This window comes from Clinocottus analis, unplaced genomic scaffold (genome assembly GCF_023055335.1).
Source record: "Clinocottus analis isolate CAN_PGR_092001 unplaced genomic scaffold, fCliAna1.0.p SCAF_9, whole genome shotgun sequence".
NCBI lineage: Eukaryota > Metazoa > Chordata > Actinopteri > Perciformes > Cottidae > Clinocottus > Clinocottus analis.
Genome location: NW_027176251.1, coordinates 6,952,524 through 6,972,560, shown reverse-complemented (window position 1 = coordinate 6,972,560; position 20,037 = coordinate 6,952,524). Strand labels below are relative to the sequence as shown.

At 40.5% G+C, this 20,037-nt stretch overlaps 1 protein-coding gene across 2 annotated transcripts in view; it reads right to left on the bottom strand.

Annotated features, from left to right (window-relative positions):
• Window positions 1-3,597: 3,597 nt before the first annotated feature.
• Window positions 3,598-20,037, bottom strand: part of ephb6 (eph receptor B6) — a 35,670-nt gene continuing 19,230 nt past the window's right edge. For both annotated transcript variants that reach the window (XM_068570275.1, XM_068570276.1), the window contains exons 6-19: window positions 12,543-12,698; window positions 11,905-12,176; window positions 11,324-11,405; window positions 10,414-10,538; window positions 10,168-10,330; window positions 9,284-9,398; window positions 9,126-9,181; window positions 8,580-8,696; window positions 8,238-8,485; window positions 7,911-8,129; window positions 7,667-7,816; window positions 6,724-6,908; window positions 6,444-6,602; window positions 3,598-5,051 (exon numbers count right to left, since the gene is read on the bottom strand). In XM_068570275.1, coding sequence (XP_068426376.1) covers window positions 4,946-5,051; window positions 6,444-6,602; window positions 6,724-6,908; window positions 7,667-7,816; window positions 7,911-8,129; window positions 8,238-8,485; window positions 8,580-8,696; window positions 9,126-9,181; window positions 9,284-9,398; window positions 10,168-10,330; window positions 10,414-10,538; window positions 11,324-11,405; window positions 11,905-12,176; window positions 12,543-12,698 — 2,153 coding nt within the window. In that variant the 3' untranslated portion in view covers window positions 3,598-4,945. The remainder of the gene's footprint in view (window positions 5,052-6,443; window positions 6,603-6,723; window positions 6,909-7,666; window positions 7,817-7,910; window positions 8,130-8,237; window positions 8,486-8,579; window positions 8,697-9,125; window positions 9,182-9,283; window positions 9,399-10,167; window positions 10,331-10,413; window positions 10,539-11,323; window positions 11,406-11,904; window positions 12,177-12,542; window positions 12,699-20,037) is intronic.

Genomic DNA, 20,037 nt, shown 5'->3' with positions numbered 1-20,037 from the left:
CGACACCTGTTGTTTGACTGGAAGAGACGAATGACATGTGAGGTGAGGACACACAGAGAGAGAATCAGAGAATAAAACAACAACAACATACCAATGAATTAAGACCTCAACCATGGATTATTGTATCCATTGTACTGTTTTCTAAACAAAATGCAAAAAAGTGTCTCAATCTCACCCTTAAACAATAAAAGTGCAACTCCTCAGCTTCTGATGGTCCTCAGTCATAACACTCTGTCAAACGTAGAAACCACACCTGTAAAATGTCCCTGAGGAGAAGTGAAGTCCCGGTGACACCCTTGTTATATATGACCCCAGCCACGAGGGAGGAGACATGTGGAGGGCTTGACAATGAATGGGTGGAGAGGAAGGATGAGTGAACAGCAGACAGGTGAGACAGAGAGAGTGATGCGGTAATGAGCAGGTAGACTTTCACCGCGGGTCAGGAATCCCACAGGGAAAGTTGCACTTTAAAATGCAACATCTTCATCATGCTGATCGGAAATCATTGGCTGCATTCTGTCACCTTGAAAGTGAAGTGAAAATGGGCCAGTCCCTTATCACCGGGATATCTCTCGATTACCACCGGGCTGGTCTACATTCCACCAACTAGCACTAAAACCTGCATGGCCACTATGAAAATTCTGCAACATCATGACAGTCAACACAAGCAAACCTGTTTGGAAATCGCAAGCTTGTATGTCTGAATGCGGGTTTGTCATTTAAACCTGATTAAAGCATGATTGTCCAATATGTGTGATGTTCTAGTGGCCAGAATCTTCTGGGTAAAACATGTTTGAACAAACATGCACACCCAATTAGTTTCATTCATAATGATTTAACATGTTGAGTACTACTGATGTGTCAACAGGAATGATCACAAACCCGGTAATTGTCACGTTACGTAAGACATAATGATCATTTGGAGGTTGGAAACATCATGTCACTTTTCCTCTGAAGGCCGAAAACAAAGCTCTTGTTACATTGGATCATGTATGGAGAATTGATGATTATTCATTCCAGTAAGAGTGGATTTGGCGAAGAAGGCTAATGACAGATTTAATTTACATTGTGAATTATTTGTATACTGCTGAATCAGTCAACTTGTACAACGTGTCGGGTTATTTGGGTTGTGGTGTTGCAGGTGTTTTGCTGTACCATTTATAGGTCATGACTAGCAGGCTGGTCGGCCGCAGGTTAAACAGGGTTTAGGGAGACTCCGTAGGAGGCCCTGATGATGGTTGCCGATGCGGCTGTCATTTAGTATTGTGGAGATAATAGCTGTTTACCAGACGAAGGGCACCATCTTTAAGTAGTGTCATAAAGACTGGTGGTTTCCACTCTGTTAAAGTCTTTATAAAGAAACAATAACACCATAAAAACATGATTTTGTGGTTTTGTCTGTCTCCTGTTTCTGGACATAAGTACCAGCAGTTCTTTCACAACACTTTGTTAATATGAGTCGGGACACCACAGCAAACAATCATTACAAACCGCTACATGCAGTCAACAGATGCTCCTGTTCAGAGTGACTTAACACAATAGAGCTCAATAATCAGTATTACAACAAAAGCATCACACACCAAAGCTTTAACAGCCATCATTTATATTTCTCAAATACAGTACATACTAGTTAAATGTTAATGTTCAGTTTCTGTGTTCTACTCTGTTGTCTTTAATGTCTTTTATATGTTTATCTTGTTTATTGTATATTATATGTACATATGTACAGTGAGAGTAACGTGTAACTAAAGTCAAACACCATGTATGTTTCACACACATTGCCAATAAAGCTGATCCTGATACAAACTTTAACTAAACTTTCGAAAGGTTCAATGCTCTGAATGTTTCTCAAGCTTTCATTTTGTACATTAAAAATCAAATTTAATTGGATTCTGTGACTTATACTGCCATTTTATTCTTTCTCTGCACAATTTCATCTAATGAGAAATTCCTTATGATTAATTCTCATATTCTCTATAATTCAGCAATAGATATTCTTAGTAGTGAAATAAGTATTCAGATTATTTATTTAAATCTGGAATTGAGTCCAAAAACTAACATAAAAATCTTTGCTAGTTTAATAGGAATATTTCAACCTGTTCTTCAACTTGTTTCTGAAAAGTACCTCGACACTGAACTGAAGTAGTACTATACTACTAGAAGATATACTCTGTTGCTTCCAACCACAGACTATTTTCTGTTTGGAAACATCAACATAAAGTGAGGTTCAACATGCCTTTGAAAAAAGGACCAGCAGTTACTGCTCTGCAGCTGGATGCAGTAAATTACAACACTGTGCCAGTCGCATCGGGCTGGCAGAATAATGTGTAAGCGGGCTCGCTATCAGTCCAGATCTGCTGTGATATCAGCGACAGCGCGACATGTGGGAAACCAGTGTCTGTTCTTGGACTCCTGCTGATCCCAGCAGATCTCACACTCAGATTTTACTCAAACCTGCTGATCTGTGGAACCTGAAATATGCGGAGTTCACTCTTTAAAACGGTGAAGGTGACATCAGCACATCAAGGTGAATATATCACTATATATTTTGAAGCCGCAATAAAGTAAAAATTGGCTTTTAAGTTCAGGTTTTTCTCACATATACTTCTTCTCCGTCAAGGTGGCATGGACGGATATGTTCGCTGAACTACATGGCATTGCATGACTTTATGGTTTTAACTTCATGGACCTGTTTATTGAAACAATACAGTAAATGTACATTATTGTCTGTTAAAAAAAAGAGAATCTTCCAACACCAACATGTTAATGCAAGTCTCTCCACTTTGTCATTTCTTAGATAAGCAAAATATAGAAACTGTGGTCTAGACTGAAATGTCTCAACAATCATTGGACGGATTGGTATAAACCTTTGGGCAGACATTCATGGTCGCCACAGGATGGAGCCCCGTGACTTTGGTAATCCTCTAACTTTTCCTGAACCGCTGTCATGAGGTTGACACTTTTAGTTTTGAGTAAAGTATCTCGAGAGCTATTGGATTGACTTTGAATAAGAAATAAGAAATTGGCTTTAATGGCCATGTACATTTTCACATATATGGAATTTGACGCTGAATTCTGCGCTTCGTACTTTCTTTTCTGACTAAATATCTTCAAGTTTAATGAAAAGACCATCAGCTGCAGACATACTTTATGTGCTGAAATGCTAAACAAAGAGGGTGAAAATGATGAACATCATACATGCTAAACATCCCCAGGTTAGCTTTGTCATGGTGAACATGTGAGTATGCACACATTAGAAGTTAGCTTAAAACACCACTGTGTCTAAGTATCTTATCCGACCTCAGCTGAGCTGCCAGCGTGGTTGTAGACTTGTAGTCGTATTGATGTCATTGATATGTAATTAAAGTATCAAACGTTTTCGTCAGTGTGAGAACTTTTGTCCCTCCGTGATGAGGCTGACCTCATAAAATACAGCTTGTTTTCTTGATGTTCTCTTTGTACGTAACATTTTCTTTTAAGAACTTGAGTGGCTGGTAAAACACAAGCTTTGATTAGAGGAGATAGCTCACAAAAGAGGCAAATAGCAAATAGCATATTAAATAAAATCATATCATTTATTTTACAAATTTTGCACAATTTTCTGGAATACTGGTGAACACTCATACACAGCTAATAATGTGTGTAGCCTGACACACTTCTCTCACTCTCTTTCTCTCTCTCTCACACACACACACACACACACACACACACACGCGCACACGCACACGCACACACACACACACACACACACACACACACACACACACACAAACAGCATTTCGCCTCCTTCCTTCAAGTGTAAATCAGATCCGATTTTATCCGTCTTCCGCATTTCACACATTCACAAAGCTTCAATGACTTCAGTGTCTTTAATCTAGCGATCCAAAAGAAAAGAGGTGAAGTGAGAAATGTACACATAAAGGTGGTGCAGTTCTTTTCAGTCTTCATCCCCAGACGAATGTTTGTCTTTGCAGCTGAGGTGAAGTTTGTCGTATTACAGTACACGAGCTCCGTTGTCGCTGAGAGACACACAAGTGAGAGTGAGAATTTTACAAACTGGGCTCTCAAACCCTGGATATGTTTTTAAGGAGGGGAAACATGGCCTGCAGTGTTTAAAAGCATTTCTTTTTTTTTCAATTTTATTTGATTATTTACGATTCTATGGCAGTGATTCTTATCTAATCTTAAGGTTTGCAGTACTGGTTTTGGAGTGGTGGTTTATAGCATTTAGTTGGAAGAATTGAACAAACTGTACATTTTTCTAAGAACAAATGGCAATACCTTATAAGGCAAACCATGGGCTGCTGGCTTGTACACTGTTTTATTTTTTGCTAATAATTTTTAGCATTTGGCGTTTTAAAAAAGGAAGTGATACAACTTTACAAACAACTCAAAAATATTAGAAAAAGGCTTTGATTGTCTTCACGCAATTATTTGTGTGGACGGAAGTATGCTAACAAAAAACATTTAAATTGTTTTTTTGTACTCAGTAAGGGTGGAGAATTTGAAAGGTTTCATAGGGGGACAGTAGAGGAAGAGAAGGTGGGAGAGGTAGGATTGCAGATGGGTGAGGAGTCTAGAAGGCAGACGACAATAAAGTGAAATCTAGTGGAAAACATTGAGGAGTTTTTTAAAGTCCTCCTTCTCCTCCTCAGCAACTCCCAAACCTCACTTTGACCTGGACTGCAGCTCCATAGTGCATCTCTCCTGTTATTCATACTGGCAGGAAGTCCGGTCTTCTTTGTAACCCCTCTGGCTGTAGTGTCGGTTGTGTAGAAGAGTCTACAGAGTGGCACTCAATGCTTCTCCTCAAACAAAAGCTGATTCTCTTTTTGTTTTGGCTTAAAATGTGCTCCATCAAATATGAGTGAAACCAAACACAACAAGCAGAGAGGAATGTGAAAACCACAGAGGTCCGTGACACAGGTTGTGCTGAAGGTGGAGTTCACACCTCCACCTGCCCCTGCGTCAGATAGGCTCTGAGCTGCTGGGCGGCACTGACGATCTTCCTCTGGTGTCCCAGCAGGTTCACCCCGAGATTCTGGACATCACTGAAAAAGACAGCAGATGAAGCGCAGAGTTTATTTTAATATTTTGGCTTGTTGTTGAGCTGATATTCTAAAGGGCACTGGGGGATTTGCATGTGTTCGTACATAATAAGCCTGCAGCAGCTGATTTGACCTAAAGCTTGCATATACAACACAGTGAACAATGATTTATTTTCTTTGTTCCCAATTTAAGATCTTAGAATTTTCCTTTGCACACAAAATATTAATTTCAAAAAAAATGTTGGTCACTAATGTATTCAGATCCGGTGTTCCTTTCCCAACATACCCCCATCCACCTGACAGGTGTGGCACATTAATATGCTGATTATACAGCATGATTATCACGCAAGTGTGCCTTGGCATGGTCACATAAGAGGCCACTCTAAAATGTTAATCACACTACACAAGCAGGACGTCCAACTTGCTTTACAACCGCAGACCAGGTGTAGCGCAGCAGCTCACGACTCACAACCGGCTTCTTGACTTGAGTGGACAAATGAGAACCTGGATGCATCCTGTGTGACCATCGATGAATAGATTTTTTTTCTCTCGCCACCTTTTAGAGTGGGCCAATCATCAGTTATAATCATGCTGTTCAATCAGCATCTTGATATGCCACACTCGATATGTCAGGTGGATGGATTATTTTGGAAAAGATGAAGTGCTCATTTACACTTGTGACTCAAATTTGAGAGAAACGGGTCTTTTGTTTAAATAGCAAAACATGATTTTATTTCAATTAAATAAAAATGGAAGCAAATATAATGTTTATATCTTTGTTTAGTGTTTTTTAAACACATTTACCTATTAAACTACTTTGAAAAGTAAAACCAAAACACAATTGATCAGAGACAGGGTTTACAATCCCCTTTATGACTAAATGAATGTGAATGAAATCCAGACAGTTACATGACAACGGTTCATTTCTGTCCTCTGAGGAACACTGAAAGATGTTTCTGAAAGCTTCAGAAACAGAGTATATGTGGACCCCGTGTTGAGAATTTTCTTGTTCGGTGTCTATTTTCGAGGTTGAAAAAATTTCAGCTTAGCTTTAACTCAATTTGTAAAAGTATACAGATTGTTGAGCATGAAAGTTCCTGCTTGACCATGGAAACAGATAGAGTTTGCTCATCCGTCATGAAACCCAAACAAAGTGAGAGAGAAAGTGAACCTTAAGCTGCAATAAGAAACTATATCTTAGTTTTACCTTCCAGGAAAATAACCCTGAACAGAAACAAAAGGCTCCCTGAAGCTTAGAAAATCAATTTAAAACTTTTAATATGCTTGGAGAACGATCGGCAGAAACATAAAATGTAAATTACCTTCAATAATAAATAAAAGCACACAGTCACCAGTCCTCTTGTGAACCTGAGAGTGATAACCATCTATACTCACTCCATGCTGAGCATGCTGACTCTGTCCAACGTGTCCAGGTTTGCCTGATCAAACTCATCCTGATATCGCTCCATCCTCAGAGCCTTCAGCCAATCACTGACCGTTGCCACTGCCGTTAGGTCTGTGGGCGTGGGGCTGAGCAGCGGCTGAGAGCAGCTTCTGTAAAGAAAAGGAAATGTCAATAAAGAGGGCGTGACAATCCATAAATGTAGCAGATTGTTCATCACCGGCCGCCCCTGATATGTTTTGCTTAAGCAATTGCCAGAAGCTGGTGTCTCACCGAGTTGGCTCCACCTTGAGGGAGGCGGGGTGCCTGATGAGCCGGTCCAAGGAGGAGAGGAGCGAGTCGAAGCCCGGCCGTTCCCCGCGATCAGTCTGCCAGCACTGGAGCATCAGAGAGTGGAGGGCAGAGGGGCAGTTGTGGGGGGCAGGGAGGCGATACTGGTCTGCTACTGCCTTCATCACCTGCAGAGAAAGCAAGTGAGACATCAGACATAAGCCGGGCAGATGGTGTGAGGAGACGTGCGTGATTGCCTTACATAAAAGGTCACAGACCACTAAGGGCCTGTAAAGAGTGACTAAGGGAAAATTATGCAAATTGCAGCTGCTTGGCATTTTGTCGCCACTTAAATGTTTCTGTTAAATCAAGAGGGGGATGTGGTAAAGCACAAAGTGATTTAAAGTGCAGCTTTTATGCGCTGGTACTGGTTATAAAATATGTTAAGCCAAAAAGCAGCATAAGCCAATTTTTTATGTTTTTTGTTTGTCACTTCGTACTTTATTATTTAATCATTACCTGATTGGCTTTGAACATTATCCGCTACAACAAAATGAAAGCAGTAAACTGCACCACTGCAATAGATATAATGTGACAGTAAAAACAGCATTTTGCATTGTTTAATACTTCTTTCTTCTTTGCTATTGAATGCCACAGTTTAACGTTTTTCAATATGTTTGTGTCTCTCTATGTCTTTATTTAATAGCTATAACAAAATGAGGGGAGAGACGGGTTGGTAGCGACATGCACAAAAGGTCTCCGGCTGGACGCAAACTGTGGACGTTGCAGCTCGTGGTTGGTGCCACCAGGGCGCCTCGTGACTTTTAATGGCATGTTATTCCACTATAGCAGTTAAACTCGCACTTAAGCACAGGATTTGAGTGCATTCCCATCACTAATTGATTTTGACTTCCTCTGCTCCGGCATCCTTCTCCTACATACTCACTTCTTGATTACTCATGTCCCAGTATGGACGCTCTCCATAAGACATCACTTCCCACATTAGGATGCCGAAGCTCCAGGCGTCACTCGCTGAGCTGAACTTGCGATGCTGAAAGGCTTCTGGGGCCGTCCACCTGACGGGAATCTTACTGCCCTGATGGAGGACAAAGACAGACAGTGAGTTATGTTACACTAAAAGCACAAATCCATTCAAAGCATTCAAAACCATTGCATCCTCCAATACGTACCAATGAGGCGGTGTATGTAGGTATGTTGTGGTCCATGCCCCTCATGAGTCGGGACAGGCCAAAGTCAGACACTTTACAGACCAGGTTGGAGTTGACCAGCACGTTCCTCGCAGCCAGGTCCCGGTGGACAAAGTTTCTCTCAGCGAGGTAACGCATGCCCGCACCAACTCCTCTGAGCATCCCGATGAGCTGGAGGACGCTGAACTGGCCCTCGTTCTCCTGGAAGCGGCAGAGGGGACGGAGACGTTTTGGTTTACAGTGAAAGAGAAAACACTGTGGTAACCAGTACCGTGGACTGGTAACCCTGGACACGTGTTATTCTCTCACCCTGAGGAAGGCGTCCAGAGGCCCGTTCTCCATGAACTCTGTGATGATCCTCTCTGGGGCGGTATGAGTGATGACACCCTCCAACTTCAGTACGTTGGGGTGGTCAAACTGTCCCATGACCCCTGCTTCACTGAGGAACAGCCCCCTCTCTCTGTCCGACGCCCCCCAGCGTATAGACTTCACAGCCACCAGCACCTCCCTGCGACCCATCGGACGGTAACGGCCCCGAGAAACCTCCCCGAACTGGGCTGGAATGGAGAGGAGGGGGAGCAGATTACACTCTGTTGATACTTCACACAGAGCTACGATACGGTTTAAAAGAAAAGAGGGAATCACGCCTACCTGCACCGATCACCTCCTCAATTTTGAGATGAGTGGGATCTATCTCACGGGCAAACTCTTTGACGGCCTCGCTGGGGTCATCATAAGTGGAGGGGTCCACATAGTACTTAACTCCACCTGGAATTAAAAGGGATTTTTTTTAGAAGTAAGTCTGTCTTTTCATCCCTTTATTATCCACATTTAAACACATGTATTTGCATGATACAAGCTTGGGATGATCTGTTACTGTGTTATTCTAAACTATGAAAGATACACAGGTGTAGCACTGTATTTAAAAAAATTTAAACTCATGGCGATAAAATTAAATTAAAAAAACTTTATTTGAAATGAATTAGACTTCCAAAACATTCATTGTTTGAAATATATGTCAAAAACAAAAAAGACACTAAACTAATTCACTTTGTTAGTCATGATGCCAAATCATATACAATATTGTTAAAATTGGTGCCATTTTGCACACAGCAAACAGCTCACCTAATTGTAATTAAACATAAAATGAATTCATAAAAACCTAAATTGCATTGCGATAAACGTGCTGACGCTCACCTCGGTTACTGATGTACCTCTGGAGTCTGTCGCTGTAAGGACTCTCCCTCCTCTTTCTGCCAGGGAAACGCAAACCATATGCATGATGCGATTCAAAAACAAACATTTGCCTATGCATATAAAATATGCCTGATCATGTGACTGGATGGACAACCTACCTACGAAATACCACCACAACCACAATCGCTGCCACCACCAGCAGAAACGCTGCTCCACCCATGACGGACCCGACCAGCAGAGGCAGTCGATTCTGGATCTGCTGGGAATGTTCCTCTGTGGGAGAGAAAGTGAGAAAACCATCAGCTTGTGTCATTGAGACAAACTTGATATTAAGTATTTTGCTGTTTCCAGAACTAGACAATTAAAAACACTGGAGTTACAGGAACTGAAGATGTTTTGTTTTAGAATACGCTCTAAAATCAGCCATTTTGAGAAATATAACCCACAATGAGAAATGTAACTTCATTTTGAACTTCTTCACGAGTAAAGTCATCTGATAACTTCCTGGAAAGCCGTATGGATATTTTGATTATTCTGGAGAAATCAAATTTGAAGTTCAAATTGAACTTAGATTATATTTTATTTAAAAAAAAGATGGTGTTATCACTTTTTAAAGAGCATCATTGGAAAAGAAAGAGTTAGTTTGTATAGAGGTGTTCTGCAGTGAACATTTGTAACCAAACGTAGTAGTACTTCTTGTAGTACTTTAGCATTGCATTGGACATAATGATCTCACTTTAACCTTTTTAAGTCACCGTCTATTCAATGACCAGTACATTAACAAACTATTTTTCTACTTTATATTTCTGCCATCTTCCTAAGATCATTAGGCAATACATTATTAAAAAAGTATTACCACTGACTAGTTAAACATACTGTCCTGACATTTCATCTTACTTTAATAAATAATAGCTTTCTGTACATTATTAAAGCCTCCTCCCAATAACATGGTACATCCCACCAGTTCAGCGGTGTGTTAATTGCATTAGAGCACTCTGACTAAAATGGATGCCACTGGTACGACAGAATATGAGAGTTGTACCCAGAGGCAGCGTGGTGAAGTAGATGGTGTTGCTGTAGGGGCCGTAGCCACGCTCGTTTCGAGCTCTGATCTGGAAGGCGTATATGGAACCGGGGATCAGAGAGTTGATGGTCACCGTGTTGGTCTCACTGTACACGCTCGCTGCACTGTCCACATCTGAACCCTGAAGGACACACAATACGGATGTGGTGACTCCTGCTGTGAGTCGTTGGGCACGTCTGTTTTGGACTTTTACTATACTATTACCTTATCATAGTATCGAAGCTGGTACTCCAGGATGTCTCCATTGGGCCTGTCCGGCTGAGGCCACGAGAGAGTGATGGAGTCTGGTGCTCGGCTCAGCTGGTGCATCATGGGAACTGTGCTGGGAACTGTGGTAGAGAACAGATGATTGATGTTTGAGCTGCAGTTAAGTTTCCCCTGAGGGATGAGATGATCGATCATTTAACCCCATCGTCCTGCAACAATAAAACAGTTGAGTTGTGTTAAAGTGATCGTGACCACAAGGGGGCAATGTTAAAGAACTTGTGGAAGAGATTTGGTAGAGCATGAAAGTGAAGTTTTTAATGGAGCGCCATGCAGGATCTAGTTACAGTCAGTGCTGGCTCGGCATGCCAGTGAGGGGACTTTCCGCATTCCTTTCATTTAATTAATACTTTGAGAGTAGACACAAGAAGGTTTTTTTTTTAGATCATTTAGATTTAAGGAGACTTTTAGTCAATCTTGATCAGTATTTTTGGGAAAATCACAGAGCAGTGTACTTTGTCTGCACAATGGCCCACTCTCCTCTCCTCTCCTCTCCTCTCCTCTCCTTCTTCCCACTAGTCTACTTTCATCTCTTTTTCTGTCTGTCTCTTTGTCTTCCAATCTCTCGTTTCTCCCTTTCTTCCTCCACAGTGACTATAATGGGACCTGACAGGATATTGTAACCTCGAGCAACCTCCTGTCTAAAGAGCAGAGAGAGAGAGAAAAAAAAAGAGAGAAAGAGAGAAGAAAGATAGAGAGCGACACACACACACACACACACACACACACACACACACACACAAGCACGCACACACACGCACACACGCGCGCGGTTTCTACACAAACATCCTCATCAGAGCATGTCTTCTCTTTCATCTCATCTTTTTCATCCTCTCTGTCCAGCGCTCACCTGACTGGCTCGTAGTGAAATTGATGCTTGTGTATCGAGCTGGAAAAGGACTCAAAGTTGACACCTCATTCATGGCTTGCACCTGTCAATAAGGAGAACACACAGACGTGAAATACAAAGCCTTGTTTCTATTTACTGTTATGACATGCTTGTTTGAGAAAGAAAGCCTCACACATGCAGCTGTGTTGGTCAGTCAACACACCAGTAAATGGGAAATATCTGCCCATTATGAATAAGAAATAAGCTATGATTTAGTAGAGTTTGCCCAAGCTAAATAATATATGTTACTTTGTATTTGGAGCTTATGGAATAATGGCTACAAGAAATCAGCAATCAGTTAGTAAAACACTTTGTTTTCGTCCAAAATAAATGATTGTTTTTCTTTATTTCATTTCAATGAAAGGGAACACATTACAGGGTTGTGGATCTTTGAAACATTTACAATAGATTCTTAAATCCAACTCTCAGCATTGATTCAGTCCAAACAATATGACTGCAAAACTAACTCTGGAGGCGTTTTTTTTTTTACTATCTACAAGGTGATACGGGAGGAAGTTGTGTGCCTTTAATTTGCACAGTACCTGTATGAGATAAGTGACTCTGGTCAGCAGATTGTTGAGGGTGACCGTGGTCTGTCTCAGGTTCGTCTGGGAGGGGCTGAAGGTGACGCCCTCTCCACACCAGGAGCACGCCGCTGGGTTGCTGAAGGTGGCTGAAGGGCAGATGCGACAAACCACTCCGTACGACACTTCGCTCCGGCCTCCCATGTCCACTGGGGGGCGCCACCTTAAGGACACCCCACCATCAGCGCTCTCATACTCCCAGGAAAGAGAGATGGGAGCAGATGGGGGAGCTGGAGAAAAGACAGAGAGAAGGGTAGAGGTTTGACATCCATAATGTAAGCGGCAGACACTTAGGTGGAAAAACCTGCTTAAAAGTTTAAGATATAAAAGAAGCTGCTTCCTGGCAAAGACATTTAAACAAGTTAAGTACTGGAAAAAACGTTATAAAACAAAGTTTGGCGGGACACAATTTAAGTGAACAGAGAAACTAAATACTTAACAGTTTTCTTCTGCTTTCTATACTTCCATTATATTATGATTTAAAAAAAAGTATTCTGTGCATCTCTGTTCTCACAGTCTGAGTAGATGACAATCACCAATGAGGCCCCTTGAACACATCCCTGAGAGCGCGGCATAAACAAACCAACAAAGCTCACTTGTGCAGGCAGAAGAGTTGGCATCATTAGCTGTCCGGTAAAATCCGCTGCGACATTCACACACACTCGATCCCTCTTGGCTGGTTCTGCTGTTGGAGGGACACACCGAGCAGGGAATGGAGCCCGCAACGGATTTGAAGTAGCCCACCGGACAAGCTGTAGAGGGACACCAAGAGACACACGGAGGCTTGAGCTTCATTCTCAATTTACCATCAAATAAATAAAGTGTTCACTTTGAAGGGCTTTTCACACAACATGTGACAACAGCGCCACTGTTCTCTGGAACCTATCATTTACAGCGCAACCCGCGTCCTGTGAGTACGTGATGTCCAGTACTGTGTCAAGTAGAAGGCAGCAGGTTTTCTGCATAAGACTGTTTCTACTGATTTGACTGATTACTGAGACACATTATCTCTTTTAGCGAAAGCTATGATAGTTTTCAAACCGTGATACATTAGGGTCTGAAAAATAGATGAACAAATTGAAATGTTTTGTAAAATTCAAACCAAACTGAAAACTGCCAATAGTTCTATTTGTAGAAAGTACACTGATACAGAAGTATCAGTGTAAGAGCTTGAGAGTACATGTACTACATTGGAAACAGCAGATAAAAAACAATATTAATTAATATTAATCTTAAGATGCATAGATAGTGGAAACGCCGCGAGATCCTGGTCAAAAGCTCAGGAACAAGCAAGTAAGTGGACCTGGAGATACAATTGTTTTGTCAACTATTAGTATTAAGGTTAATGATCATAAATTAATTGATTAGGTGTAGAACACAGACTGATATAAATGAATGGGAATTAGTTGAGGCTTGTGATTAACAAAAGAAACAATTAAATGAACAAAATATTTTCCATATCCTTGATTTGATTTCAAACTATTTTGACCTCACAAGAACCACATAAACCTTTCAAATCTCAAATAACACAAACTAGTTTGAGGTAAAGTGTCAATTTGATCTTGGCTTGTGGTTCCTTTTGAGTCAAAAGTTCATCAACCAGACGATACACTCAAGTTCAAAATGACAACAACAGTGACTTTGCACCATATTTTTGAGGGACGGACTTCTTCGCTTTCTCGCAGTTAAAGTAACTCTCGTGTTTTAAAACTGGAAACAGGTCCTATGTGTCATTTAAACTATTTTTTGTCCGAGCTTAGAGGTTCTAGTAAGTAGATTGGGTTAAATTTGGCCAGGCCAGCTTTCCCCATGTGTTCAGACTTTGTGCTAAGCCAAGCTAACCAACTGCTGACTTTATAGCCTCACGGTTAATGAATAGATTTGAGAGCAAAATAAATCTTCTGACCTAACGCTCCAATAAAAAGCAAATGAGCATTTCCCCTAAAATGTCAAACTATTCCTGTCAGATGTGGGGGGATTTTCTCAAGCTGTAAAGGAACATTTGTTATCAAATTAAATAATATATTTTCACCAAATCTCATTATTGTCACAGTAGAATAATTTAATTGTTTAATTGTTCCCTAATAAAAAAATAAAATTGAGTAGAAACTTAGTACAGCAATAGTAAATGTATTATTAATCACAAAGCAAGTGATGTAGTCCATTAAAATATAAAATCCATTTAAGTTTAAAGCATGCATAGCTCTAACTCCCCCCCCCCACACACACACACACACACACGCCATACCATTTGAACCTGCAGGTTATTATCCTGAACTGACGTGTTTTACAGTGGAAAATCTGTGAAATGTGGCAGTAATGTCAAAAGCAGGACAGCTGAGCTCTGAGGTCAAGAGAACACACTTCACGCTGCTAAGCTCCGCGTGCTCGTCCTGGCAGAACCAGGAGAACGTTGAGGGTTGTGCCTCCAGGTTGGTCTGCTGCCATTTTCACCGTGTGAACGCCGAAAGCAGAGTCAACTACAGGTTGCATCGTTCAAAAAGAGCTCCCTTTGTCTGTGAGCTAAATGTAGAGAGTGCTTGTGTTCACAGACAGCCGTGCCTTGTTGTATCTTTGAGTGTGTAAATGGCCCAGCTGATAACACCCGAGCAACGGCCTGTAAGAAAGATACCATATATCATTTTAAACAGGGGGGTGGAATAGCAGGGGTGAGTGTGTGCTCTGTATGGTCAGCAGGAATGAACCCCTCACCTTGTTTACATAACCTTGTCAAGAAGATTTATCAATTTGACACACTGTATGTGTCAGTGGATGCACGTGTGTATCCTAGATGGTGTGTGGGAGAAGAAGATAAGACGGTAAGAAGTGAAAGAGGGTGAAGAATAAACAGATAAAAGGCTTTCTGTGTTCTCACTTGTCTCAAAGAGCTGACTTCACTTTCAAACAGGTGTGAAAAGGATAAAAAAAAAAAGGGAGATGGAGAGAAGTAAAAGGATGTTGAGAGATCACAGAGGGAGAAGGAACTAGAAGAGGGGAAGAAGTGAACAGAGAGAAGGATGTGCCCAAGACGGTTGTAGGATGAACAAGGGGATTATGTATATAAGCGACAGATGATGGGTTGAAAAACGAGGAAAGAGAGAGGAAAAGAGGTTGAGAGAAAAATCCTGCTTCTTCAATCTTTTATGTCCCGGCGGCACATTACCAAACGTGTTCTCTTACAGCTCTGACACGAAACATGACTTTGCTACAAAGCCTCTCATCGGCGTTACGAGCTCCGGCAACAACCCTCCCCCCCAATCTTCATCCACCTGATTACAGCAGCCAATGAGAGTGTAAGTCCTCTGCCCTCTTGCCTGATGTGCGACCCCCATCCCCCCACTGCCGGCCCCAGCCATCCATCGCCCAGCTGAAAGTAGACAATTCATGGCCATGGCAGAGACACAGATTCCTTTACATCATCCATCAGTACACTCTGGAAAGTACAGTTACAGCCAGGTTTGGTGATAAAGATCCACTGACCCATGAATATTGTAGTGTATGAAAGTCACAATAACATATATGAGTAATAGATTTTTTATGAATCACCTCACTGAACTGATCAGTCATTTAAATAGATTTCTCCATTGACAGAAATGTAACATGCAACTACATGAAACTGAGTAATTATTTTTGCCAAAATCTATAGCTACTAGCTCCAGCTTCTCATATGTGAGGTTTTGCCCCTTTTTATGTTTTATATCATCTTAAACTAAATATGCTTGAGTTTGGGGCAAAAACAAGCACTTTGAAGATGTCATGCTCAGCTCTGAGAACTATAGATATGAAAATAATCATAATTTGCTACTCTACTTCATATTTGTAGAGCTACTGGGAGAGCTACTGAGAGCTACATTTTTTGATGATGACATGGCGATTAAAGAACAAAATGAAAAAAATAATAAAAATACAATCACAAAAAAAGAGATAGATAGATAAATGGATAAAGAGTGATTTGGGGGAAATGATTATTTTAGCAAAGGCTACATGCAAACTAAATTAAATCCTGTTAAGAGAAACGAGTACAATTGAAAACTGAAATTAATTTCGGAGAAGATAAACAGAAATAGGAAAAAGCAATGAGGTGAGTAATTTGAGGTTAACATAATACTTTGGTTCGTAGATCGCTGACCCAATTTCTCTTTTTCTCCCTCTTTCATGCGCTCATTCCCTCGTTTGGCTCGCAGCATAATCTCTCTCTCTCTCTCTCCTTCTAACTCCCTCCATCTCCCTTCCTCTATCTCCGTCTCCCTCCCTCTCTCGGACTCACAAACACACATAAGCTCGGTCACAGATGCGACCACACAACAGGAGAGATGAGCCCACATGGTTCCAACTGTAAATGTCTCCTCTGCGCCTCTCCATCCTTTAGTTTCTCTACATTCTGTTGTTCAGTATGTGCTGTAATACTTGATTAGATTTCCATAAAAGCTCAATCAGCACACATGCATATGTAAAAGCAAGCAATATACAAGCAGCTCTTAACAGATCATGAACCATCCTGTAGCTAAAAACAGTAGATGGGCTTTATTGAAACAGAAAGCAAGTCCCTGCCCTGCACATATTAAAACAATACTGCATCATAATAAATTCCACAGCACATATCCTACAAACCCAACAAAAAAAAAGAGACATTTTGTTATTTCCAACACTGGATATTGCAAGTTCCCTTGAATTTAATGAGGCAACAAGTATTTGAAAGGCGAACATCCATGTGAAAGAAACTCTATGTGGACAAAATGACACAAATAATACAAACTGGAAGTGGAGCAGTAATTGTATGCGTATATATAGACCTTATGCCTCAATACACATTTGCGAGCTTATTTTCAGTGTATTGACTTTCTTTTTCTTTCATGTGTTTGTCCTGCTCCTGGCTGGTTTGACATTATTCTCGTTTTTAATAAATAAATTGCTTATTCTCATGTCTAGCAGGTATGGAGTAACATTATTAATCATTAGGATTAGTGTTCTGTAAATCCAATATTTCCTCTCTTTTAGCTGTTTTTGGTCTCATGAGGGAAATATTTGACTATTTAGCTGCTAAATGCTGCACTCATCTCTAATGGTGTCTGTCTGTTGTTTGGTGCTGTGCAAATAATGGACAGTGTTTTTTTTAAGAGAGTTTTCTGCTGAAATCGACAGTTAAGCTAAACAAATTGCTGAACTCGTTATAAATCTCTGCAAAGATAGATTTTTTGGTGAAATGCCCCAAATAAGGTCTGTGGTGTAAACAAGCTGAAGACATTTTAACGTTGAATTTTACAACATAAATACACCAGTAAATACCACAGTTGTGAATTTTGAAGCTTTTAAGTGTCTCAAAAAAGGAAGTGAGCTAACAAGTGGCTCAATGAGACAATATTAACACGAGTCCACCTTCAGCTTAGTGTTTGTGACGTGAAGCTATGCAATTGTGGTAAAGTTATTTTTATGTCTAATTAGTGTATTAGCTTTTTACTTCCAGTGACTTCATTTACCCAGGGAAACAAATCATAAAACTGGTGTTCATTTGTGAAGATTACCTGAACAATATGTCTAAGTATCATGTCTGCAATGAACCAAAATCCAGTGGAAGAAAATCCAATGTTTTTTTGTCAAGGGACTACTGGATTGGCCTACAATAAAACGTAATTCCTGCAGCATTCAATATTGGAAATAAAAATGACAGAGATTGTTAAATATAATGTGAATAGACGTGGTGCTAGTCAAGCCTGAAGCTCTTCTAACATCCTGGCTCGCCATGGATTCAAAGACATTTTGGCTAAAACAAGGATGATTAAAAAAATGCGTTAAAAAAATCTCATCATTACACTACTTGGTCTTATTATCTAACATACAAAATAATTGACTGTTGTGACAGTCGTCATCATCGAGTTACTCTCCCACAGCGTCCAGCCAACGGTCCATACTTCATCTCATTGATATTTTCTCTCAACTAAGTCTGGCTCGATGCTTGATCTTCATTGATATAGACTGGAAAAGCAACTGAATGTCAACATGGCTCATAAGTATCTACTTGATATATCGTGGTGGATAACAATTAAAGAAACGCTGAAAATTGTGTATTCTGAAAGGAAAAAGTAATAAAGGTCTCGTCTGTCTGCTTTGAGGAGTATCTCCATGCTGTTTGGTGAAACGTTTCTTATTGGGACTTGAGAAGAGTCAGTCATCACACACAAAATAATATCACGCTTGCGCTCTTACTTGTACTTCCTCCCCTGGCCAAATGTTCTTGTTTTCCATCATAACAAGCCTCAGGATAGTGCGCGAATGTGTCCGTGCTAAGAGCGAACGTTGTGGGTGACAAATTATGACAATCTGACGTGTTGAATATTTCAGTCGCATGCCACGGAAAATATCAACATGGGTCCAAATAAACTCGCAGCCCATTCGAGCATCCGGCACTAATCCTTGTCCCAAATCCTCGACAGTGGCTTAATGTTCGAGAGGAATCGCACAGAGGGAAGGAGCTTGTCTGAGGACGATGTACCGCCAGCTCAGGCCAACTCGGCGAGCCCAAAACTAAAGGACGGTTTCATGTTTGGATGAACAGGTGTAATTGTGTCTCATGCTCGGTCGTGTTTCCGCTTGTTTTCTCTGCCTCTCCGTCTCCCTCGTGGGATACAAATGTCAAAGGATGAAATCATCGGACAGCTGCTGCTTGTCGTCTGCCGCTGTCCTTATCATTATTCAGAAGACTGAAGATGCATTTTTATCCAAAAACTGAGCTTTGAATGTCACAGAGATTGTATAGAAGCCAGATGTTCTTCGAGACTCGCTTCTGATAAACAGCTTTATAAGTGGTTGAGGAAAGATTTTTAAATGTCTGTCTGCCAACATGCCAGCTGTGTTTTAGTAAGCGTTTGATGTTTCAGTTGATTATTAAATTGATCATGAGTCTATATGGTGTAGTTTTGTTTTGGCGAGTCTGAATAATCTGAATAATCAGGCATCACACATGTAATAGATCACACATGTAATAGATTAAACAAAAAAAGACTCCTATGCTCTTATGATTAATTTCATTTCAAAACAGATACAATGAAAATGTGTAGTTAAAAATGCAAACAAATAATAAAACAACTCATAATAAAAAATACAGTTGTAATTACATGTTATAAAATTTCTGAAAACCTTCTCCATTAGTTTCTTACGATGAGCGATGGGAATTTTTCAGCGTTCTTTTCAGTGGTCAAAGTGGGCGGGGCTTCATTGCAAAAACATGACGTTGAGTATAAGCATACAACAATCAGGATTCAGGTACATTTAAGATATTGAGTGTTCTTCTCAATAAATAATATGCAGGGATTATTTCTCCAATGTACAAAGTCAGTTTATCACAACCCATCAATCGTATAGTTGATGGTTCAAGAATGTCAGCGTTTGTAAAGTCTTTTGTGCAAATTCATGCAGTAAGATTTAAGATATTTAATTTTCTGATAAGGGAAAGCTTTGACCTGCTGGTGGCGCTACAGGAAAAGTCAGAGAATTAACTAAGTCATGAGGGTTCATCCTCATGGGACCATGAATATCCTGAATGACAATCCAATCCGATAGTTGGTGAGACGTTTCTGTTGAGGCAACCAAGCCCCCAAAAAAACTGTCTGTCATTTCTGGAGCTACGTCACTGCTGAGCATAAGTCTCTTTGGACAAACACGTCAAATGTTATTGCTTTACGAATATGATGTAAAATGTTTTGCGAAGACAAAAACATGATGGTTCATTTCTGCACTGGTGTATTTCTTATGTTTTCGGTTCAGTTCAGTTGGATGTTTTCAGACTTCAGACATTTTGTCCCTTAAAGTTGTTCTGCTTGAGGGAGCACAATGTGCTGGGTGTGTTATTCTCACATGGATATCAAACATTAATTCTTCCTTTAGTGATTTACTGAAATAGCAAGAAAGCCAATACAACCTAATGAAATAAGTGAAAAATCAAGACAATACATCTTTCCAGGGTATTTGGTCAGTAATGTCTTAAATTAAATCCATGTAGGTTAAAATGACACACGTGTTGGGGAAAACAGTGTCAGTTTCCTTCTTGATAAAGGGTTGAATTTTTCTCTCAAACGTGTTTCATTTTTCTCTTAA